General features: G+C 37.2%; 3 protein-coding genes and 1 non-coding gene across 5 annotated transcripts; all 4 read left to right on the forward strand.

Annotated features, from left to right (window-relative positions):
* Positions 1-497: 497 nt before the first annotated feature.
* Positions 498-17,464, forward strand: LOC135608124 (thiosulfate/3-mercaptopyruvate sulfurtransferase 1, mitochondrial-like). 2 transcript variants are annotated; one of them, XM_065100641.1, is made up of 13 exons: positions 565-717; positions 837-930; positions 1,827-1,926; positions 3,417-3,476; positions 6,155-6,217; positions 9,069-9,193; positions 11,360-11,522; positions 12,173-12,232; positions 14,019-14,077; positions 15,149-15,230; positions 15,945-16,008; positions 16,945-17,012; positions 17,078-17,464. In XM_065100641.1, exons 3-13 carry the CDS (start codon positions 1,858-1,860, stop codon positions 17,180-17,182), a joined length of 918 nt encoding a protein of 305 aa, XP_064956713.1. In that variant the 5' UTR covers positions 565-717; positions 837-930; positions 1,827-1,857; the 3' UTR covers positions 17,183-17,464. The 2 variants fall into 2 exon arrangements, with proteins under 2 accessions (XP_064956712.1, XP_064956713.1); XM_065100640.1 differs by lacking the exon at positions 837-930 and having other exon boundaries at positions 498-717.
* Positions 17,465-18,091: 627 nt separating this feature from the next.
* TRNAR-CCG (transfer RNA arginine (anticodon CCG)) lies at positions 18,092-18,164 on the forward strand. Its single transcript has one exon. It is a non-coding gene; the product is annotated as a tRNA-Arg (tRNA).
* A 1,165-nt stretch (positions 18,165-19,329) lies between these two features.
* Positions 19,330-21,182, forward strand: LOC135608119 (berberine bridge enzyme-like 22). The gene has a single exon (XM_065100625.1). The coding sequence runs from the start codon at positions 19,468-19,470 to the stop codon at positions 21,049-21,051; it is 1,584 nt and encodes a 527-aa protein (XP_064956697.1). The 5' UTR covers positions 19,330-19,467; the 3' UTR covers positions 21,052-21,182.
* A 2,532-nt stretch (positions 21,183-23,714) lies between these two features.
* LOC135608118 (berberine bridge enzyme-like 22) lies at positions 23,715-25,475 on the forward strand. The gene has a single exon (XM_065100624.1). The coding sequence runs from the start codon at positions 23,742-23,744 to the stop codon at positions 25,323-25,325; it is 1,584 nt and encodes a 527-aa protein (XP_064956696.1). The 5' UTR covers positions 23,715-23,741; the 3' UTR covers positions 25,326-25,475.
* The last annotated feature ends 103 nt before the right edge of the window (positions 25,476-25,578 follow it).

A 25,578-nucleotide genomic window follows, 5' to 3' on the forward strand; every position in this document is an offset into this window, starting at 1 on the left:
TCAAATATATTAATTTTACGTAAGAGTAAGTTTTGTGAAAGTTTTTTGTTATTCTTTAGGATTTTCTTATCAATTGTAATGTTGATGATGATTCTCATATGTTGCACTGTCTTATTTCTCCTGTTTCGCTAACGTACCGAAAACAGTTTCACCTAGAGTTATTCTTTGTCGACGACGATGACGATCGAAATTATCTTTTTATTTTTTAATATTATTTTTGTATATGATATTATTTACTGTATTTTTCATCGGAAGAATTGATTATGAAAAGAAGCGAGATTAAATATTTTATTTTTATATATTTTTTTAAATATTAATATAATTTTAAAAAATATAATTATCGGGACGATAAATATAAATGATTATAATTGGTTAAATATATAAGCAATTCCCCCTCGCGGTTGCGGTGCTACGCACGAATCATACGATTTCTTCTTACGTGCGGAGGACACGGCTCTGACATCGTTGGGTGAGGAAGAGGTGTTAAGGTACGTACGATCTCTGGCGTAAGTGGGTTCTACACGTATATGTATGTCTCGCCCGAGGTTACAATATCACTCGCTTGTCATAAAAACGCCGTCCACAGTATTTCTTTTCGGTTTTCGATCGCCCATCTCTCCTTCCCTTTCCTCTCGATCGATCTTTGTGCGCTCCTCCTCGCTCGTTCTCTTGTCTGTGGACGGAAGCATCTATCTACGGTCGATAAGAATCAAGAAGGCAAGACCAGTACACTTCCCTTCTCACGCTTCGAGATAGTGATGCAATTTCTTTTTCGGAATGGTTTTTATGTGGTTTTGGATTTTTCATCAATCCATCCGGTTTTTTCTTGATTCAAGGATGAATCCATCTGGTTTGGTGTGTTCTGTGGTGTTCCGGAGGAAGCATTTGTGGGTCTCCGATCCATCTTGAAGTAGTTCAAGATTCAAGAAGGCAAGACAAATTTTCAGTTCTTAGTGGGTTTTCTTGGTTTTGTTTGTTTCTTGCTGTTCCGGTGATACCATTAGTGGGTCTTCGAATTTTCTTTTCTTGATGGGTTCTAGCTGGATGTGCACGGACCTCGATGATTCTAAGACAGCAATCGTGGGTCTTAGATCAATCCATCCAATTTCTGCATGTTCATTCAAGAATTCAAGACCGGCACTTCGAGTCTCATGCTTCGCAATTGTAGAACAATATTCTTTTATAGATGGGGTTATCTGGTTTTATTCGCTGCTCACCGTTCGAGAGAAAACATTCTTTGGTCTTCGATCGATCCTTCTAACTACTAGAGGATTCGAGAATCAAGAAGGCAGGACTGGTCCTTCCCATCACATGCTTTTGGAATATCACAAAATTTTCTTTTCTTGGCGTGTGTCTTCTGGCTTTTGTTTGTTTTTTGGTGAACTGTCTTTCTTCGTTTTCCCCCCCTCTCTCTCTCTCTCTCGCCGCCCATTGGCTGCCCTTTCTTTCCTTAGTCAATTTCAGTTGTTTGTTTACCTCCAGGGGCTCATTTTATTAGAAGGTTGGAAACTTTATTCCAATCCCAATGATTATGGTTGGTCTTCTATCGTATTGTTTGTGTTCCTTTTGTGCTTTTCTATTAAGGTCATATGTTTTGTTTTAGAGCTAAGTAGTGGATGGCATACTTTGATTTTAGTGTTTAATTGTTATCTTCCATTTCTGAGTAGTGGATATTATTTCTTCTTTATCTCCATATTAGCTGAATGTTCTTTTTGTTCTGCTCGTTACGAGATTAGATAAGAAAATTTATCATCATCTTTCTAGGCAGGTATTCTTGATTTCTCTGATTCTTTTTTTTTTTCCTTGCTAATAACTGCTTTATATAGTTTGGAAACCATTATATTTGAAACTCGATTGATGGAGAGTCATGAACCTGTGGTTTCTGCTGCGTGGCTGCATGCTAATCTGAAAAATCCTGATATAAAGGTATGCAGTTATTACCATTTGTTATATTTAATGCTTAGAACTGTTATTTCCGGTCATGGGGTTACCTAGGTGGATATAATTATCACCTGTAAATAATAAGACTTAGTTTATCGAAATAATTTAAAGTTTTACAGGAATACCATCAGTCATAATAGAGAAAGTTTAGGGTGCATCACATATTGCTACATGAATAAAGTGTGGTAGAAAAGAACATGGTTTAGTTGTAAGCTTCGTTATGGATGACAATTTGTGTTACAACTGGACTAGGTAAGAAAGTTTAGTGTTAAATAATGTGATATTATATGTATACATGGATATTGAATATAAAAGGAAAATAAAAAAAGAAGGGAACGATATTCTTGCTTGTGTTGTCTTCTTTTTTATAGGCTAAGGTGATGCAGTTTTCACGAAAAGCGAATTATTGTGATAAAATTATGATTTTAAGTTACATATTATGCTCTAAAAGAAGTATATTCAATCACTAGGATAGATGTTCAGTATTGACATGGGTGTGATGGTGTGAGCGAGCAGCATGGCAGGTTGTAAAGTTGTCTTTGATCTATTTTTTGGTTCACATGTTTTATAGTTTGTAGTTTCTCTTGTCAAGCACTTCTTTTATTCAAAGTAGACAAGAAGCCTTTCCAAACTACGAACACAAATTTTATCTTTTAATAAAATTATACATTTTTTGCAAAAAGGGTGTACCTAGTGCATGAGGCTCCACCAATGTGGAGTTTGGGGAGGGTCATTGTGTGCAACCTTATCTCTAAATCTAGATTATGTTTTTGTAACTCGAACCCTAGTCTCTATGTAAAGAATTTCATCTACTAATTAACTTACAATTTTTTTTGCAAGAAAAAGAATCTATGCAACTTCCAAGCATGGGCTTAACGCTTTACAAGCATCCATGTGTTTTGGGCTACTATATATTGAATAATCCAAAAAATAATGAATACTATGATACTGAATGCATAAGTAGTTGTACTATAGAAGATTGTCACCACTCAACTTCTCAGCCCCTAGTCAATATAAGTGCTGTCGAACCTCCTCAAGATGTATGTGCCTATGAAGGGGTAGATTTAAATATTTGTTTGATGCATAAATTTTGAATAAGTGATCATCAAAAAATGATGATATTTCAACCGGCCAGACATTCTGTTATTGAGGAATTTGATTTAACCTTTTTATCTAGCATCCACCTTCTCAAGCATATTGATTCAATCCTCCCTTTTTAACCTTTATATAGGGACATGGTATGTAGTATTTGCATACTTTTTTCTTAATTTCCAAACTGAGATTCTAATTCTTAATTTCCTGTAATGCATTTCTGTTGTATCCATCCGTTTACATTTCAAGGATTTCAGTACAACAGAGCAATACAGTGAGGCTTGAGAGTCATATCCGGATGTATCTAAATATACAAGTCTGCAATTTTCTTCTTTCTGATTTATTTGTTAGATTAATGTTATTTAGTTTGTTCTAATTTTTAGGTACTGGATGCTTCCTGGTACATGCCACAAGAGCAACGGAATGCATTTCAAGAGTATCAGGTACTATGATGATTTTTGTCATTGAGCCATTGTTATTTGACTTTGTTGCTTTTGTTTTTCAAGTTATGGAAGGTTTGTTGTGAATGAATCAACACATATGGACGAATTGATAAAATGTGCTTCAAATTAACGTTAAGTGGTGGATAGATTATGTGTAGATAGGTTTTATGCTTTAGTCAATTCTAGGTTTAATTTCTCTGACATATCTTTTGAGGCAAAAATTAGTAGCAGCCTATTAACTTATCATTAGGATTATGAAGTAGTGAGGACATGAGTGGAAGAAAATAACAAGCTGAAAGGCCATTTCTTTCAAACCAAATGCCTTCACACAAATAGTTATGGTATCATCAGGATATTAAATCATCTTGTTAAGAGGCTTCTGATTGACTCAGAAATAATTTTCATTTTACTCAATTTAGTTCCCCTGGAAGACACTTATTTTGAAAAGTTTCCAAGCTGGTAGGTGTACACAGATTGCTGCAGCGAAATATCTAACTACCTTAATCTGTGCCAAGAGGCTTCTGATTGATTCAGAAATAGTTTTCATTTTACTCAATGTAATTCCCCTGGAAGACTCTTCTTTTCTTAATTTTTTTCAAAATATTCCATGCTGCTAGGTGTAAAAAGACTGCTGTAGCAAAATATCCAACTATCTTATCCTGTGCATTCTCCATGGTTCTCACAGAGTTTGATTTTTGGTAGTTCTTGAGTTTGACTGCTAGCCTTGCTACATGAGATATCTCAGTACCTGTTCAGCGAAGGGGCAACCAGAGGATGTAGTCAGCGGCCTTGTCCTGACAAGCTACGGTAGCTGCAGCTTGCAGTGTCATTTCACTTCTTCCAGAGAACATGACCTTAATGAATTTTGTTTTTTATGGTGAACCATATGAAAAAGCACAAAATAAAAGAAAAACATTCACACTTGGTCTTTGTCTAGACATTTCCAGAGAGATCTGAATGTGGACAGAGGACATTATTTTCTGCTTCTGTAAATAGCACCCTACATTCACATTACTGGTGACAATCCCTAAAAAATTCACTCTTTTATATTTAAAATAAAACTAGGTATTGTTTTGCCTTTTTTTATTGTGTTATTGGTGTCATTGATGGTTGCTACAGCAATTTTGGTTTGGTTAAAGGCTGTTTTTGTGGAGGTGGGAGTGATAGTGAGTGTTCTCAGATGGTTGTTGTTGTGGTGGAAGTGGCAGTTATATGGTGGTGGATGAAGCATCAAAGGGAAGGGTAATTCATCAATTAGAATTTTTGTTTAAATAGAAATAAAAATGATGGCAGTTTACATAATATGTCTTTCTTGTTGATTATTGATGTTAGATTTTTTATGTTATGGGTGTTAAAAATAAATATTAATTAAGGGTAATGTTATTTTAGGTTTATAAAGTGTGCTTTATGGGGAGAAAAACCCACTGACAATGCTATGCACTAATATGTATATGTGTGTATATATTGTTTCTACATGCATGTCAAATATTTTTATGCTTAACTCTTAAAACCTCTTTTCTGATGATATTTGAGTAACTCATTAAATGTTTTTTTGTTGTCCAACCTATATGATTTCAAACTAAAGCTTTTCTGGCCAACTGCTTATCAGGATAGAATTAAGTTCAATCTTCAATGGATTGAGTTGTATCTTTATTTATGTTTACCTGTAGTTCATATTCAACATTTTACTGCACATTTTGCGTCAAAAGTTCAATGTTTAATTAGGCATAATCACACATTACAATTTGGTAATTCTGCTAGAATCTAAATAATTATTGAATTTGGTATTTGATGCTCTTCGAATAACCAGAATGCGGGCTACTTCTCGATCTTGCTAAGTTTTCACATGGAAGGTCCACTTTTCAACCCTCCAATTTTTTTTTCTGATTTGGATATAAATTATTGATAATTAACCCCATTAATGTATAGCCAACCTCGAATTGTTAGGATGTTACAGCCTATTGTTGTTGTTTTAGTAGATGTTCATGTGACCAAATCTTATTATCCAAGCCTGTTGTGTTGGTCATGGGAAAATCAAATTTACATATTAGACATGAGCTGCTTTCATTTTGGTGACATTCATCATTAATGTTGATTGAAGATGTTATTTACCGCTTAGATGCATGCTGATAATTGATCACTATATTTGAACCTAACCATTTCTTTGCAAATATTTCAGCAGATTTACGGGATAAAATGTGTAAGGTCAAAATACTGTTTGCATTAGATACTTGGAAAAGTTTTTCGGTATAGATACTAGGTGATACTTGGAAAGTCAAGGAAAAGGTTTTCTGGGCCAGCATTATCCGTTCCATTTATTGTGTCCTTGGAAAAGTTTGGTTGGAAAATTATCAACTGAACAGCTCAGCAATTGGTTTTTCCTGTCAGTACCTAACCTTTGTCTGGACTTTGTGAACTGGTTTAAATCATCTACTACCATGTTTATATTATCGACTGAACAGCTCAACAATTGGTTTTCCTGTCATTACTTTGCAACCTTTATCTGGAGTTCTGGAGTTCTGGACATTGTCAACTGGTTTAAATCATATTCTGCAATGTTTATCTTTATGAAAATATTCAGTTTAAGCAAGTTTGTGAAATATGGCTTTATATATTTTAATATATACTCTGCTGACGTCTACATGGTACTAACAATACCATTACTGGATTTGATTCAGGTGGCTCACATTCCTGGTGCCATATTCTTTGATATTGATCAGATATCTGATCCAACATCTAATGTGAGACATCCTAGTGTGTTTCTATACATTCAAGTTTTATTGCTTGTAAATTGAATTTTCTCATATCTATGGTGTTTAAAGGAATTGGATTTGTCTTCAGGTTAGGTATTGGAAAACTCAATAAGGCGACTCTTTTTTTGTTTGCAAATAGAGGTTCTGACTCTTTTTTTGTTTGCAAATAGAGGTTCTGACTCTTTTTTTGTTTGCAAATAGAGGTTCTAATCAAGCTTTGTCCGGAAACTATAAGAATTGTATTAATTACATGAATACAAATGTCACATCCTCTAGGAGAGAGCTGTAGCAAAAAGTAAATCTATGCTATGCATGTTCTACCTAATTTTGCTGCCACTAAATCAAGTGAGTCGTTTCCTCGTAGACATAGTAATTAACTAATTATTGTTTTGAAAAGATTAACCAAGGGTCTATGGACCTGAGCATGACTTTGGAAAATGACCAGTGAGATTTAAGAAGATTTCCAGAAGTTTTCAAGAAATAAGATATGAAGAGCCTATCTAATTTATTTTATTAAGCAAAAGAGATACAAGAAGAAGAAAAAGAAGATACCCTTGGTAAAATAACTTTAATTACAAATGTTATGTTTCAATTATGAATTTTTTACGGAAATAACAGAAACAGAAGAGATAAACTTGGCTTATTTCCTCTGAAAAAATTGAATATTCAAGTCCCAAGATAATACCACCACAATTCAACAATTTATTTTTGAGCAGGCACCTTTGTGCATTCTTTTGTGCCTGTATTAGTTTGCAATTCCTAAGCTTCCAAATCATCTAATAAATAAGGATCAGCAATTGTTCCTATGTATATCTCCAATGGGGCTGTAATATCTATGCTCCTCCAGGCACTTCAAGAGTCTTCGAGAGAAATAGCAAGGCTGGGGAACCATAAAGTTACCATGTCCAATTTCCACGACTGTGATGGCATAGGGACGATAACGAATTTTATGACTTGTGGTTTTACTGAATAACAACAAATTGGGCAAGAGATATCAACTTTCTATTTCCTCATAGAAAGAATTTTTGCAGAATGAATTTTGTTCTTTACTGCTACTCACATGAATAGTTTGGTATTGAGAAAACTTGGAGAAACACATAATTTTGGTGAAGGGCCAGAAGATGTGACCAAAGTTAGAAAGTGGTACAAAGATAACCCAAGAAAACCTTAGAGGACATGAGCTTCAATGATATTGAGTCAATTCTGGAATTCTGTCAGTGTTTGAAAGCTGACGAGACAGAAGGAGGCTCTCTGAATTGCATAATAATAATAATAGGTCAGGAAAATACCGTAGAGAACTAAAGAGATGAAAAGCCAATCTAGTTTTGGTGCTTTCACAATTATATTAGGTTTCAAACAAGACTCATAGAGTGACACTATTAGAATTTTTTTAAAAACAAGAATTTTAATTTTAGTTGTACTGATCAGTACAGACCAGTATTTACCAATCAGACGGCAGCTCAGTACATGGACCAGATAATTCTTCCGGTCTGATCTGATGGTAAGCTTACCATACCTAGTTTACCTAAAATTTGATATTTTTATTGCATGACTTAAATGTCTGAGGTGATAGAAAAAGTAAAAATGAATAATCATGAATGCTGACAATCTTCATGGTTGTCACTCTACTGGAATTGACTCATTTTATCAAAAGTAACTACTAGAAATCAAATCTCTTGTGACAACTACATCTACTGATTGGAACAAGATTTGCCATACTCAGCCTATTCTTATGTTATAAATGAGGTATTATATAAATTAAGATAAACTATTATACTTAGGCTATATGCACTTAGCAACTAAGATTTTCTACATGGGAACGATATCCTGTTCATGCATTATTTAAAATGTTTCTTTCAGATCCATACTTTGGTGATTCAGTAGTTCAACCAGAAATTGTGATATATGGAAAAAATGTAAAAGTCTGTATCTTATATCAATATCTAAAGGTTCAACACAGTATCTAGGTCAGATTGTCATTTCCAGTTGAAACCTAAAGAACAAAATTAAAATCCTCTTAGTAATTGATATGGTTGGCACATGTTATGCGTCAAACAGAAAATAAAATGCAGCAGATGTACTTAAAATAGTCATTTTTAAGTTAAGATATGGATACTAATAATTAAAGCAGTCGAGAATGCTTGAAACTTTCTATTATAATAATATACTTGTTGATGCACATAATTGCTTTATGCCTAATGGTTATGAGAATATGTGCATGTTTAACAGATGAAAACAATTCATCAATACTTCCATTTCCTTGTCACTCATTAAAGTCTTTATATATCCTTGATACACAGGAAGCATTCTATATGCTTTTAGAAATTAAAGCACAGTTCTTTCCTTCCAGAGAAGCCTTTTGTGAACATTTAGTCCAGTTGAAAACCGCTTCACTTTGCCCCTCATTTGTAACATAACTTTGTTTAATGTGTAAATACTAAGAATTTTTTGGATAATCGAGAGACATATGTCCATTACTAGTGGTGATTACAATTGCATTATTTATTTTCATGAATTTGCAGTCTGAAACATTTAAGTGGGGGATCATTTATGACAACTGAGAAACAAATGTCCACAATTATTGGGCATATTTTGTCATTAGATATCAGATACGAAAAAATGGCATTCACTACGTGGTCTTAACTTTCATATTCATTTGCCTACCTTTTGTTTCATGTAATTTTGGACCTGACATTATTTCTTGGATAAGGCAACGATATTTAGTTGATATATATGTTTCCAAGGAAACTATACATCTATACCACCCACAAATGTTATTTACTTGATGAATCTCTTAGCTTTTTGAACTTATCTAAATTTAAATGCGTTTTTGAATCAGTTGCCACACATGTTGCCATCAGATGAAGCTTTTGCTGCTTCAGTTTCTGCTCTTGATATTCAAAACAAGGATGCTGTTATTGTTTATGATGGAAAAGGACAATTTAGTGCTGCTCGTGTTTGGTGGTAAGAGTAGAACAATAACTTGATGATAAAATTCTGTTGATTTCTTTGTAACCTCAATATGTTGGTGAAATTTTAGAAAAATACTTCTGGAATTCTAGACTCCTCATTATTACAAGGAAATTTGTTTCCTAATGATATCATTTGTTGCAATCAAGGTTCAGTTAAGTTCCCAGGACTAGTTTCTTGTGTTTTTTTAATTATTTTATACTTTTCTAATACTATGTCATTAGGTTATTGGTTCTTAAGTAATCTGCTTGGTGTCTGTTACAAGGTTGTGGTTGTGCCAAATTTAGGATCAATTTGTGCATCAAAATTATAATGATATAGTTAATTTATCTGCTTTAGGCTGTACATAACCTAGACAATTGGGACACAAAGATTCTCAATGAAACAAAAAATTGCAGTGTGAGGAAAGATTCTGGAATTTTTCCAGCTGGATTTGACCCACTGTGTAAGAAAGATTTGGGAAGGAAAGGGAAGGGGGTCTTTTAAAAACTTCGAATGATGTTTGATGGATTTTTTAATGCCATTTTTTCTTCTCTTCCCATGACTTCTTAATTATTTAACTCCTGTATGTGACCTTTCTTGCCCTTCTACTTTCTGTTATCAACCGATAATATTCTGGTCTTTCATAAATTTATACAGCACAATATAGCAGTAGCTACTCTCCCTGATTATAGCAGCTTCAAAACTTCTTTTACCAGATCTAAGTTTTGCCATTTTCTCATTGGGCCAATTGATTGATCTTTAAACTTTAGATATTGTCTACTACCATATTCATCCTCCCAAATTTTAAAATTATGTATATTTATCCCTCCAAATATAATTTTCTATATACAGATACTTCGCACATGACCATATATTAGATTGTTAGTATTTTGTATATTTTTATGTTTTATTTTTGAAAGGTTTGCATTGGTCTGACTAGGTTTACTTTTTTGGTCACTAATTGATTGCCGACCAACCTAAGATTTGGATTTTTAATTATATGAGATATTCATTTAAACCTCTTCCACTCTGAAAGAATCCAGGTGAGATATGTTTACTAATAGAAAAGATTTCCTTACATAGGATAATTTTGTATGTCAATGGTTATGGGTCTTAATTTGCTATGCTCAGGAGTGAATTACTTAGATTGGGAAAGATTATAATTGATTGATTATTAACTTTTTGGGGCTCAAGGAAGTTTATTTGCAGGATTTTTTTCACCTTGTAATTTGGATTTTGATCAATGATTCAGATCAAACTAATTCAATTGGGTGTTTGGATATTATTATCATCATCATTTCCTATGGTGTTTTTTCCCCTTGTCTTCAGATCATGAAACATTGGTAAGTGTGATACTCTTTGACAATTGATAGAAGTTGATATCATCTTCCTTGTTCTGGCTTGGAAGACCTTTGTCTCATCTTTCACCTCTCTGGTACTTCTGCTTTTTACCTGTTACCTTTGGGTTCTTATGCATATATCTAAGATTGTAGCAGATGCTGTTCAACCTGATTAGTTTTAAACCTTTCTGCTGTGGCTTCATAGCCGCAGCCATTACATTACTATTTTTGCATAAAGGAGTCCTATTGAGTCCACTGCAACTTTGTTAACATAACCTGAACAAATTTACTAAAAACCATAAAACTTATATGATTGAATTCAAGTACTTAAAAATTTATTGCAAGGGTATCATGACTTGTCATAAATTTTCAATCAAAAGTGGAATGTTCTAAAAGAAAAAAGATACAAAAGTCTGTTTCAGTGACAGTATGCACAACAAGTTCTTTTATTTGTTTGCCTCACATCCTTTAATTCATGCTCTTGGCATGGCCATGGTTCAAATTTCCTCATCCAGGAAATTTGGGTATTGGGTCATGGACATTTTTTATGATAAAAAAGGAGTTAGAAACTTGGAGATAAATCTGTTAAAAGGTAGAAACTATTTTTATGTTTTAATACACTAGCTATTTCTGTGCCCATTGAGAGAGGACAATATGGCTTTAGGATTCTTGGTGGTGAACTTAATTGATGTACATGGTAAGAAAGGATTTATGAAATATATGACAAATAGTTGCAACTACATAGTTCGATTTTCTTGTTAGTAGTATTATTAATTGTTATTGTGATTTCAGTTGCCAAGTGATTTACCTTTCTGACAAAGCAGCATTGAATTAATAGGATGTTCCGAGTTTTTGGACACAATAAAGTTTGGGTTTTGGATGGAGGTTTGCCACAATGGTGCAAATCTGGATATGAAGTTGAATCTACTTCATCTAAAGTGGCAATTTCGCGAGCTACTTCAGTCAGTAAAGCTATTGAAAACGTATATCGTGGTCAATTGGTATGTTGTATATTACACTTACAGGTCCAAGTTTGTGCTATATAATTGATTGGTAGGCTAGTCCCTTACTGTTTTTCTTTAAAGCACAAGCTTTTGCAAACATATGATTTATTTCAAGTTTTAAAGTAAAATTATGCATCTGGTGGCATCTGTATCCTCCTATTTATTAGATGGCCACCTAGTTAGGATAATAAAATATTTTAACTTATTTGTTGCACCAATTTGGTTGTTTCTTAGAACTAACCTGTATACTAAAAGATTAACCCATGCTGTGTGATTCTCATTATCATACTGCACAAGACATGAGGTGGGATAAAAGTGATGTGCTACATATATGAAACCAAGAGGAGTAGCTGTTGCAGAAAAAATTAACAATTTTCTGAAATGCATTTCTTATATTTGCAGTCAATATGTGAAAAGGATATCATAGGGATCTTAAAGAGAACTATACCAGCATATGGTGTCAGATTGCAGTTCAATATACAGTTTCCTCAAATAGCATTTGCCTAGTTTGACGTGTTGAAAAAATCATTTTATTCATATATGAAGTGATTATTGCCACTATAAGATTTAATTTATTGTTATACAGATTCTTTGTTCTTCTGTGGATGTTTGTGGTTTATAATTGCTGAGGTGCTTATCTTTCATAGGTTGAACCTGCCTCATTTAAAACAAAATTTCAGCCTCATTTGGTATGGACGCTGGAACAGGTTTGAACATTTTTTCTCATTTAATAAAACATGGACATTTTAGCCTATTCAATGAATATGTTAGTATCGGTAAAACTGAGAAAAACTTGCAAAGATGATACATTTTCTCATAAGTAATTGTTGTTTATTTATAGGAGATTCTTTTAATATTACATCACAAATTTACAATGGCAAGGAACAATCCGTTCTGATTTTCCAACCATTAACTGTTGGCTTCATGGATGTTTCATGTTGAGCTCTGTTGTGGGCAATGTTATTAGCTTCGCTTATTGTTTCTAATAAAGTCATATTTGATCATCATCTCTCTCCTTGCAATTACAATGTGATTCTATCCTTCTTGTTACAATTGCAATGTGAGTTAACTTACTTGATTTCTTTCCTGTACATTATGTCTTCCTTGGATATGTTTAAACCTTTTCTGAAGTTTTTCTATTATTTTCGGGCAATTGTTTTTACCTATAATTGTAAAAAATTTTAACAAATGCAATCATTCATTGACTATTCTATGAAACATAAATGAATTTACTACTTTCTCATATATTTTTTCTTCTGATCTACCATCGACCGTCACACTTTACTGTTGCCTCTGTATATTTTAACTACTAAAGCAATATCTTTGATGGTCTTCATCTTCCTCAATAAATAGGTATATATATATATATATATACATGTTTTCTTCTTACTATTGTTCTAAACTTGCATTTCCAACATTCTTTTCCTTTGTCTCTAAATGTAAATATTTATCAAGTCCAATTTAGACTTTGTCCTTAATTTACTCCAATCATTCAAAACAGTATCATTTTTTACAAGTTTTGTCGGATTGATACATAATAGTTGGCACCGGTGTACCATGTGTCGGTACACCGATTTGTATCAACACACCAAAATTTTGATTAGAAAATAGCCAAAATTGAGAAAAAAAACCCTATTTCAGGATTGTTTTCTTAATTTCTTGATATATTAATTAAAATTAAATAAGAATAAAGTATATCTAAACCATATTTCAGGTCGTCCAGACCTTATTTCAACTCCAACATTTGCAAATAAAAGTTAAGTCAGGGACTTAAAATATGAGCTTGTAGGTCATCCCAAGATTGAGAATTTTTTAAAATTCGTACATTAATATTATAACAAATATTTCAATAAAACTTAAAAATGAAGAGACTTTTTTGCTATATTGGTATGTCTCGGTTTTCACTGCATTTGGCTTTCTCATTCCTTTGTTCAAGCTTGTGGTCTATAGTCTCACTTTTCATTACTGAGATTGTCAAGCATCAATATTTGCTTTCATTTTGTCCTATTACTTTCTTGCTCACCCCAACTTTTTTTTTCACTTTTTTTTTTACCCCAACTTACTGTAAACAAAGATATCTTTGATCATCAACTTGATTAATGTTTCTTATCATCTCAGAGTTGTCTTTAATGTTGCAGCATTTCAGAGACTGATTTGTCAATAGACATGCGGTTTCAGTTTGGGTTAATAAGTCAGTTTGCACATTGGTCTTCTTGGGCCCAATTTTGTGTTTTTTATGTTAATGGACATGACCATCTGACATTGCAATGTATCATTAGGAACTAAGATCAAATTTATTCAATAATTTCATCTAAATTTAGTACATTTAGCCTGTATACCTCTTTGAGGTCTGAGCATTCAACTAAAGATGATTCCACAAGTTTGTAGTTTTGTATGATTCCATTATGATATATTTGTTTATGATAGAATTTTTCTGTGCTTCATGTTTATAACCAAACAAGAATTTCATCAGCAAGATTATTTATGTTTCAGATCAAACAAAATATGAGTGACCAAACACATCAACATATAGACGCTCGATCAAGGTCCAGGTAATATTTTTCTCATCTGTGGAATTGATTATTTGGCTTACATGTTATATATTTGTGCTTAATTACCTTATTACACTAGTTTCATTAATCTGAGTTGGTGTTTTCTATTACCATTATGTTGACATTGTGCTCGTTCAGTATTTTTAACAGGTTTAAGTCCTAAGATGTATATATTGTGTGGCAATGATTGTTGTACCACCTGAAACATTACAAAATGAGCGGTGTGTACTTGTCCAGGCGTGGGCCAGTATAGTTCAGTAAAAGTAATAAAAAAATAAAAAAAGGCAGTGGGGCCCATCCAACTCAACATTAGAATAAGAAAAAAACTTAGAATATAAATTAGACCCTCTTCTCACACTCTTCGCCGTTGCTGCTGCTTTGCAACTGCTTCACCGCTGCCAATGCTGTTGCTGCCATATTCCTTCTTCTTCCTATGTACACTCTCACCTCTTCTCCTCCTCTTCCTTCTTCTCTACCTCTTCTTCTTCCATCACTGCTTCCTCTTCTTCCTTCTTTCTTCTCCATCCATTCCTCTTCTCCCCCATTTTCTTCCTCTCCGAAACACTGGTACACACCGGTATACTATATGTCAGCACATTGGTACTGACCGGTATGTACTGTCTGATAGATCACCAAAACGGATCCATCACCTGAAACGGTGATCCTTGGTGTGTGGTGCTGTTATATTTGCTGGAAGCAGGTTTCAATGTTAATAGAGTTAGTATCCATTCTCCTGTAATTATTGCAGCCACAGGTTTAGCAATTCCAATGAGATTTATGTTATGTAGCACCCAAACGTGTGTTGTAAGTCTTGTATCTCAGCAGAACATCTGGATCAAGGGTCATTTTTATGATAATATGCAGCAAAACATGTGACTCGCAGTAGATTTTCATCCAGTTCCCAAATCATTGACTTTTTGAGTTTCTTAAGTTCTAGAATAATAAAATGTCATTATTTTCTTGACTAGTGTTTTCAGTCATTGATATTATCATTCAGAAGGTTGTTCCTAATGTGTTCAATGTACTCAGGATAAAGAACTTTCATTTTAAAAAGTTCATCCTCATATGCAGGTTTGATGGCATAGCTCCAGAACCTCGAGAGGGAATAAAAAGTGGACATATGCCTGGCAGCAAATGTGTTCCCTTTACTGAGGTGAAAAATTGCTACCAAATCTTCTGATGAGATGTCTCACTTGTTTTAATGTCCCAGCGCTAAACGATCTTTTGTTCATTAGGCAGAATTCTGTTACAGCTTGTTTGGGAGGACAGGATGAATTCAAATGTGTTGACCTTCCACATATTAGTGTATTTAGTCACTGAGGTGACTAAATACGTGATGTTTTTGCTAAAAATTAGTGCATGCAAAAAGAAAGTTCAGAAAAAATTGTACTTGTAAAATGTGGAAAAAATCAGAAAATACCACTTATCTAGGGAGACGGTTTCTGAGTCACAATTATGCATTTGTCAAATAATTCGAGACATTTTACACTTATAACACTTATTTGAGTTGACATGTGACTATATATATGAAAGCGTATGTGCAGAATCACAAAAGAGATGAAGTATATATCTAAGAGGGACATCCAGACCTAGGATGAAAAACACTCTACTGTCTCACAAACAAGCAGCAAAGGTTAAAGAGAGCATTTTTTTTATAACATAAAGTAAGTTACATTAGGTGTGTGCTTGGTGCATTGTATAACAAAAGAATCTCATTTTTTACTAGCAATCTCGATTCATGTAGAAGTTAGATTTGTACTTATGCTCACTACATTCTTAGCAATAACATATATAATGCTGCACCCTACATATGTATTTTTGTAATGTGAATGTGGTTTTTCAGTTTACTTAATCTCTTTTAAAGCAGATGCTTGATGGTTCACAAATGCTTTTGCCTGAAGATCAACTTCGTGAAAAATTTGTGCAAGAAGGTGAGAGCCTCCTCCTTTTAAAAATGTTCAGATGCATCTGTTGGTGCACCATAGCAAGTGGATGTTCTCTAACTTTATTTCATTTATTTTATCATGCTTTTCTTTTCTTTTTTTGTTTATAAATGAACCTAAATATAACTTTTTAGCTAAATTAGAGTATGTTACCCTCTATGAGAGTCTCTTCATGTTCCTGATGTGCTACAAAAAACAAGTTTGTGTTTGAAAAGATCTCTGGTGAGATACCTTTTCACCAAGATATTTGGAAAGATGTATATTTTATTTAGTTAATGAGTTCTTTTAGTTTATTTGTAATGTGACAAGGTCAAAGTCTTTGTTAAACTCATTCTGAAGACTGATCTGATATAAAATAGAAGGCATTTCAAGGTTCTTATTGAAATATTGTGAATTCCTTAAGAATTATATATATGCTTTGAAAAAGCATAGTTCTTAGTATCATATTTTTCCTGGCATTAGAATTTGTTAATTGGTCCAGACTCCATATCAGAGGGGAAATTATTTCTCTATATTAAACAATCTCTAATCTTATGAGGCATGATTTGGTGAGCTGGGGCAATTTACGATATTGGCTCGCAAGCCCGAACATGCTACGCTGTAGTCATATTGATCTGTGTTGAATATATTTCACTCTTTGATATCGACAACAAATTCAAAGACTGCCATTTGTAAAGACTTCGATGTCAGTCTTTATTGGCTAGGTCATATGAATTTGTGAAAAGTTCATTAATTTGCCGTAAGCTGATAATTAGCTTCGTGAACTGTAATTGACTTCTCTGAGATACTGGTGCTTGGTGGCACCTTGCAACCGAAGTTTAATTAATCAAGCATGGTCTACAAAAGTTACTGCAGCTTTTGATGTAATCTTTAGAATGCACTTTTCCTTTTTTTCCCCCTATATGAACACTGTTTTTGCTGCAGGCATCTCTCTCGATCGTCCAATTGTTGCCTCCTGTGGCACCGGTGTGACTGCTTGCATAGTAAACATGGTAAGATAACAATTTTGTCATCATGAAATGATATAAAAAATTAACAAGTCATGATGCTACTCCAGGGTCTTCATCGAATTGGAAAGCCTGATGTTCCAGTTTACGATGGATCATGGACCGAATGGGCAACTCAACCAGATGCCACAATTATCACACTTGCTGCTGATTAACTCCCTCGAATATTAGTTATTTCCCAAGGAGACTGAGTCTTGAGGTTTGCTGATAATGGTGTTGTTTCGTTGCAATAGATGCATCTTAAAGTCATCTCATACATGAGATTCAACAGTAGGTTTTCAGTACTTCAATCTTTGTGTATTAAGCTAGTTATCTTCCACAAGCCTAAGGCTGAAACTGTGGAAATCTGTCGTATAAGATTGAAACTGGATATGGTTACATGTGAATCCGTCACGAGTATCATTGTCATATATGAACAAGTTCCAGTTGTATCTTAACTATGTGAATCTCAATACTTTACATGCATTAGCCTTACAAAAATTTATTCTAAATAACTATGTTAATCGTACGGAATGACTTTATGTTTTATTATTGATCATTATTCTGTAAAGATTTAAACTTTTTTTGCTTTGGAACACGATGCATTTAAATAGATTCATGCTTGTGCTAAAAGACTAATAACAAAACAAGTTAAATTTAATTCGTCTTGACAAGCACGTTTCTCTTATCAAGAGACGCTCTTAGGGTCAAATTGGTTGACACAAATATCTATGGGCATTCGAGGTGTTAGAAATTGACTAAAGATGTTCGTATGAATTAAATCGGCCAATAGTTAACATACATTAGGTTTATAAATCCAATTTCAACTCATAGGATTAAACTTGTTAAATTATATATAATTCGACTCTCTTTTAAATTTTATTGGTGTCGAACTATTATCTCAGTCCTCTTCTCAATTTCCCCTCACTATTATTGGTGTCGAACTATTATCTCAGTCGGACGAGGGGGGAAAGACGTGGACTTGATTGGAACCGTCTCATAAAGGTTAGTGCTTTTGAATCCTAGTATATTAATTGCATTTAAAACACTAATTATATAATTATTTGAGTCAGATTAACAACAATGATCGCGTGGCCTAATGGATAAGGCGCTCGCCTCCGGAGCGGGAGATTGTGGGTTCGAGTCCCATCGCGATCGTTCTTAATTTTGGAAAGGAGTTCTCTTTTTCGTCTCGTCGTACACACTTCTTTTTCATTATAACCATTTTCTTGGCTGGCTGTGGTAATCTTGCGATTAGGTTGCTGTGCATCACTTTCTTCTAGTGTTTGTTTCCTATTCTTAATCTTGCATTCTAAGCAGAGGAAAAGGACCATATTAGTAGTATGCTTCTCCGACAACCTTACCATTAGTCTTATCTTGATATTAGTTAGTTTAGTTGGTAAAAATATTAACAGTTGGAATCCCTCGTTCATCACCTTTGTAAATAAAATAAAATTATGGATATCATCTCATTCTTCGTCCTCAATCAAATCTAGGCTTCCTTTCCATCTATCAAGCTCTCTTCCCCTACTATATTCCATCTCTCTCTCTCTCTCACACACACACACACATTCAATTTGTTGTATACTTTTAAGGCATGCCTTCCTTTCGCTATTCTCAAACCATGAGCAAAGAAACTGTGGTGGAAACTTCTGCGTGGTAGTGCCGTGGACACGAAGGAGAAGACGATGATTTAATGACTCATCAGCTGAGAACTACTTGCCCATTGGAGGAGATTATGATAATAGAGTAGTGGCTTTCGAAAAGGATGTGAGTGAGACCTGTCATGTCAAACAATAATAATGGACACGACATTTATCTCAGTATAATTCGATTATGTATCGATAAGTTTCGCGACAAAGACTAATAATCCCCTTCCTAAAACCATTTCTTTCGATTTCCTACCCTCGCATCGTCTTGCTTCCCTCTGATGATTTTAGTTTCATGTGGAATTCTATAAAGTTCCAACATACATGAGAATAATCTCCCACCATTCCTCATATCTGAGAATAAACTTGTGCGTGCCAGTGCCGTGGACACGAAGCAGAAGAGCCCTGTGAGTGACTTGAGTGAGTGAGACCTGTCATGCCACAGCAGACTTTGTGATATTGAGTTCAAGAAACATCCAAAATAATTCCAAATCTTTAATGCAGCGAATGACTTCCGACGAATATTACCTGCCCAAGAAAGCATGTAGAATTTTTTAATAATAATTTTAGATTTTTTTCTTTATAAATGGATATAAATATTATTATTATTATTATTATAGAAAGAAAGATGTTGCCAATAGATGTCATCCATTTGTCGATCTACATTGCAAAGTCCAACATTGAGAAAAGTAAACACCCAATCCAAATACATCTATACGTCCAAAACCTCACATATCTTTCTCCAATATAAACCAACCATACATGGCGAGATCGCATCAGCAGTAGAGGAGGAAGACTGAGCTCAAACAACAATGGCGTCACCAACCTCATTAAGCCTTGCAATTCTTTCTATTCTTCTTACAGCCAACTCCACCATCGGCTCTCCCAACGCCACGCATGAAAGCTTCATCCGGTGCTTCCTTGACCACACTCGTCCCTCTAACTCATCCGCCCAACTCCTGTACTCGCCCAACACCACCGCCTACGATGCCGTCTTCCGATCATCTATCCGAAACATCCGCTTCCTCAACTCATCGAGCACGACGAAGCCCGTCCTCATCGTGTCCCCGACCAACGAGTCGCACGTCCAGGCCGCCGTCGTCTGTAGCAGGAAGCACGGCCTCCGCGTCCGGGTCCGAAGCGGCGGCCACGACTACGAGGGCATGTCGTACGTGTCGGAAGGTGATCGGTTCATCATCGTCGACCTCGCTGCTCTCCGGTCCATCACGGTCGATGCCGAGCACGGCACGGCCTGGGTTCAGGCGGGTGCAACGCTCGGAGAGGTCTACTACACCATCGCGGAGAAGAACAGGACCGTCGGGTTCTCGGCCGGTACCTGCCCCACTGTCGGCGTCGGCGGCCACTTCAGCGGCGGCGGGATAGGGACCTTGTCGAGGAAGTACGGCACCGCTGCTGACAACATCGTGGATGCCCGGTTGGTGGACGTCAACGGAAGGATTCTGGACCGGGAATCCATGGGCGAGGACTACTTCTGGGCCATCAGAGGCGGCGGCGCAGCAAGCTTCGGCATCGTCCTCTCCTACAAGATCGAGTTGAACTACGTTCCGCCCATCGTCACCGCATTCAACGTGATCAAGACCTTAAAGCAAGACGCCGCAAAGCTGGTCACCAAGTGGCAGCAGATCGGCCCCAACCTCGACGAGAACCTGTACATACGGGTCATCGCGCTAGCCAAGGACGACGACGAAGCAGAGGGGAACCGGACCATCCAAGCCGTGTTCAACTCCCTCTACTTGGGAACATGCAAAGAGCTCCTCACCGTGATGGGGAGCAGCTTCCCCGAGTTGGGGTTCGAGGCGGCAGACTGCAACGAGATGAGTTGGTTGGAGTCCGTTCTGTTCTTCGCAGGCTACTCGGGTAGACCGACCGAGATCTTGTTGGATAGGAAGCTGGAATTCGACTTCTCCTTCAAGGCGAAATCGGACTTCGTGAGAGAACCCGTGACAGAGACAACATTGGAAGAGATATGGAGGATTCTGATGGAAGCGAAGGATGAACCCTTGGTACTGTTCATGGAGCCCTTCGGTGGGGTTCTGAACGAGATAGCAGAGTCGGCGACTCCCTTCCCATACAGGAAAGGGTATCTGTACATCATCCAGTACTACATGTGGTGGCTTGAGACGGACATGGAGACAACGGAGAGGCACCTGAGTTGGATGAGGAAGCTGTATGCCTTGATGACTCCGTACGTCTCTAAGAACCCGAGGGCAGCCTATCTCAACTACAAGGATATCGACCTGGGAAGAACCGCTCATGTTTGGGGTCCCAAGTACTTCAAGAACAACTTCAACAGGTTGGCGTACGTGAAGAGTAAGGTTGACCCACACAACTTCTTTCGGAATGAACAAAGCATTCCGCCTATCAAGTCGCTGTAAAATAAGAGAGATAAGGATACACCTTTGACGAGAGAGAGAGAGAGAGAGAGAGAGAGAGAGAGAGAATCCTGAGGTGTCACATGATCTCAAGTCATAGTAATGTTCAGCAGGTATCTACGTTGGCAACAGCAGAAAATTTATGCCTTGTTGGCAGCAATTACATGTAAAGCAAATGGATTCAACCTTATCATAGTGAAATGATGGGGTACATGCAAGCAGCAAATCACATAAAATCAAGAATTACAGATAAATAAATTGGTGAAAAAAATGCATGAATCATTTGTGGCCCCCACACAAGAGAACAGAGTCATTACACATCAGCATGCCCAAAGCTATGTACTCAGTATTTAAGAAACCATATTTGAAGTTAAGGCTGACCATCCAGAAGCAAAATTTTGACTGCATGACTAGACATGTCCCAAAAAAATGCCTGGATGCTTCTCCTACATATTCCATCTCCATAGCTAAAGACAAGTAAAAGCCCATCTGCCATGGATGATCAACCATAAAGGTGAGAATCTGAACATAACAACAAGTGGAGATATCATCTCATTCTTCGTCCTCATTGAAATCTAAGCTTCCTTTCCATCTCTCTAGCTCTCTTCTTCCCGACTACATTCCATCTCTCTCTCTCTCACACACACACATTCAATTTGTTGTAGACTTTTAAGGCATGTCTTCCTTTCGCAATTCTCAAACCACGAGCAAAGAAGCTGGGGTGGAAACTTCTGCGTCGTAGTGCCGTGGACACATGAAGGAGAAGAGGATGATTGGTGGCGGCTGAGACCTACTTGCCCATTGGAGGAGATTATGATGGGTAATGGAGATGAAGGTTTTTGAAAAGGATGTGAGTGAGACCTGTCATGCCAAATAATTTCATGTGGAATTCTATACAGTTCCAACATATATGAGAATAATGTCCCACCATTCCTCAAATTTGAGCTAATGGCTCAATCTTTTGGAATTTATTACGAAATAATACACATGAACTGATGTGAAATCTCCAAAGAACTGTTTCTCCAAACTGCATAAACTATGTGTGTGTGTGTGTGTATATATATATATTGGTGGATTGATGGTCAAGCACACGTGTTCTTGAAAGCAAACTTCATGCCCATGCAGTAGTAATATCGTGTTCTCGAAGGAAAAGCTGAGATGGACAACCATTACCATAGTCCACGATTCATGCAGACCATAAGAAAAGTCCATGTGTAGGATAAGAACGTATCATGTCATCCATATATATCACAACAAGTCAGTCCTCATTTCAATCTTCCTTTGGTAAAATACAAAGACTGTTCAGCGGTAGCTTCTGATATGTGAAAGAGAGACGTGTGTTGACTCTAAAACGGGAGTCTCTGCTGCATGGCACAAACCATTCAACGATGTCCGATCCCATCCACTCGAGCAACATGCAGAAAACCTTCCAAGTTTCAACACCTCAATTTAGCAATCTTATGCACTTCAATTATTACGCATGATTGCTCATCCTGCATTCGGAGCAGGAAAGAAGTCGAATGGTATGGACATGATATACAAGTTATTTACGGGTGGCTTCAAAGATGTCACAGCTCATACGAGATTCAACAGGCATTATTAATATTGCTTGTGTGGATAATACGCAAGCTGGATTCAATCTTTCAAAGATATGCCACAGCAGACTTGTGATGTTGAGTTCAAGAAACATCCAAAATATTTCCAAATCTTCAATGCTGAGCATGCAGACAATGACTTCCAAGGAAAATATCAGCTGCCCAAGAAAACATATAGGATTTTCTTTTTTGATATGCTTATGCAAATAAATTTATGCAGACAATGGCATCAATTTAATGCGTTCTTTAAAACTTCTTATGCAAGTTTATGACCAGAAATGCTTATGTTTTATGATGATGTGAATCCACGAAAAGTCTGATGTGGATTCGGATAAACCTGTTTGGTCGGAATGAGGAGTTCTATGACCGAGAAGTTGCAGCATAATAGGTGACAAAAAGGAAATGAAGCATTTTGTCTTTGTTGTCATTATGTGATGAGACTTCACGTAAGTAAATTGACTTCTCAATGATTTGCCTTGCAATCAAGCAGGTTTACGTAATCTCCTTGCAACCATGCACGTGTACATAAATAAGACCTTGTTATTATTCATTCTATTGACAGTACTCGGTGATTATGGATTTGTAGGCATCAAATATATCAATTAATGTTATCTTATTTTTATGATATTATGGATGTAGCTTTTAGCCTAAGTTATATCATTGATACGATCATAACCTCGTGCAATCTAACAAGGACATGCCTCGAAAGAAGATTAATTAGTGATCAGCAAACGTTGCATAAACTATCCATCGAAGCGTGAATAAAATCCAATATCCTTGATCATTTTATATATTATATTTTTATTTATATAGTTTATCTCGAAGCTAATGGTCTCCACGTATATTTTTAACAAGTATTTGTAAATGATATTTTAGATTGGAGTTTTCAATATATGTCATCCATTTGTCAATCTACATTTCTACATGCAAGCTGTGTCGATAAAGTCAAACATTGAGAAAAGTAAACGCCGAATCCAAATACATCTTTCACACTTCTTCTGCACGTCCAAAACTTCACATGTCTTTCTCCTATATAAACCAACCATCCATGGAGAGATCTCATCAGCAATAGAGGAAGAAGACTGAGCTCAAACAACAATGGCGTTACCGGCCTCATTAAGCCTTGCAGTTCTTTCTCTTCTTCTCACAGCCAACTCCGCCATCAGTTCTCTCGACGCCACGCATGAAAGCTTCATCCAGTGCTTCCTTGACCACACTCGTCCCTCTAACTCGTCCTCCCAACTCGTGTACTCGCCTAACACCACCACCTACGATGCCGTCCTCCGATCATCCATCCAAAACATCCGCTTCCTCTACTCGTCGAGCACGACGAAGCCCGTCCTCATCGTGACCGCGACCAACGAGTCGCACGTCCAGGCCGCCGTCGTCTGTAGCAGGAAGCACGGCCTCCGCGTCCGGGTCCGAAGCGGCGGCCACGACTACGAGGGCATGTCGTACGTGTCGGAAGGTGATCGGTTCATCATCGTCGACCTCGCTGCTCTCCGGTCTATCACGGTCGATGCCGAGCACGGCACGGCCTGGGTTCAGGCGGGTGCAACGCTCGGAGAGGTCTACTACACCATCGCGGAGAAGAACACGACCGTCGGGTTCTCGGCCGGTATCTGCCCAACGGTCGGTGTCGGCGGCCACTTCAGCGGCGGCGGGATAGGGACCCTGTCGAGGAAGTACGGCACCGCTGCTGACAACATCGTGGATGCCCGGTTGGTGGACGTCAACGGAACGATTCTGAACCGGAAATCCATGGGCGAGGACTACTTCTGGGCCATCAGAGGCGGCGGCGCAGCAAGCTTCGGCATCGTTCTCTCCTACAAGATCGAGTTGAACTACGTTCCGCCCATCGTCACCGCATTCAACGTGATCAAGACCTTAAAGCAAGACGCCACAAAGCTGGTCACAAAGTGGCAGCAGATCGGCCCGAACCTCGACGAGAACCTGTACATACGGGTCATCGCGCAAGCCATGGACGACGACGAAGCAGAGGGGAACCGGACCATCCAAGCCGTGTTCAACTCCCTCTACTTGGGAACGTGCAAAGAGCTCCTCACCGTGATGGGGAGCAGCTTCCCCGAGTTGGGGTTCGAGGCGGCAGACTGCAACGAGATGAGTTGGTTGGAGTCCGTTCTGTTCTTCGCAGGTTACTCCGGCAGACCGAGCGAGATCTTGTTGGATAGGAGGCCGGAGTTCAACAGCTCCTTCAAGGCGAAGTCGGACTTCGTGAGAGAACCTGTGACAGAGACAGCATGGGAAGAGATATGGAGGTTTCTGATGGAAGCGAAGGATGAACCCTTGATACTGATCATGGAGCCCTTCGGTGGGGTTCTGGATGAGATAGCAGAGTCGGCGACTCCCTTCCCATACAGGAAAGGGTATCTGTACATCATCCAGTACTTCATGAGGTGGTTTGAGACGGACATGGAGACAACGGAGAGGCACCTGACTTGGATGAGGAAGCTGTATGCCTTGATGACTCCGTACGTCTCTAAGAACCCGAGGGCAGCCTATCTCAACTACAAGGATATCGACCTGGGAAGAACTTACAGGGTTTGGGGTCCCAAGTACTTCAACAACAACTTCAAGAGGTTGGCGAACGTGAAGAGCAAGGTTGACCCACACAACTTCTTCAGGAATGAACAAAGCATTCCGCCTATCATGTCGCTGTAAGGATACGTCTTCACGTATACATCTATGCGCTTCATTATGTTGTATTGATATAATAATTCCATCGTAGAGATGTAAGAGTATGCATGATGTGCTACGATTAGGTTGTATAAGTAATAAATCATGAAATAAAGGCCAGCGAGTTCATGCCAATGAACAACAACAATAGACTCGACGATGACATAGAGAGAGAGAGAGAGCATCCTGCGGTGTCACTTGAGCTCGAGTCATAGTAATGTTCAGCTGGTATCGACAT

Source organism: Musa acuminata, chromosome BXJ2-3 (assembly GCF_036884655.1).
Source record: "Musa acuminata AAA Group cultivar baxijiao chromosome BXJ2-3, Cavendish_Baxijiao_AAA, whole genome shotgun sequence".
NCBI lineage: Eukaryota > Viridiplantae > Streptophyta > Magnoliopsida > Zingiberales > Musaceae > Musa > Musa acuminata.

Excerpts from the sequence above, each read along its gene's own strand:
- LOC135608124 (XM_065100640.1), top strand. The coding sequence starts at position 1,858 with ATGGAGAGTCATGAACCTGTGGTTTCTGCTGCGTGGCTGCATGCTAAT. Across the intron at positions 9,194-11,359 it reads AGTGCTGCTCGTGTTTGGTG|GATGTTCCGAGTTTTTGGAC; the intron begins GTAAGAGTAGAA and ends TTGAATTAATAG. Across the intron at positions 17,013-17,077 it reads CTGCTTGCATAGTAAACATG|GGTCTTCATCGAATTGGAAA; the intron begins GTAAGATAACAA and ends ATGCTACTCCAG.
- LOC135608119 (XM_065100625.1), top strand. The coding sequence starts at position 19,468 with ATGGCGTCACCAACCTCATTAAGCCTTGCAATTCTTTCTATTCTTCTT.
- LOC135608118 (XM_065100624.1), top strand. The coding sequence starts at position 23,742 with ATGGCGTTACCGGCCTCATTAAGCCTTGCAGTTCTTTCTCTTCTTCTC.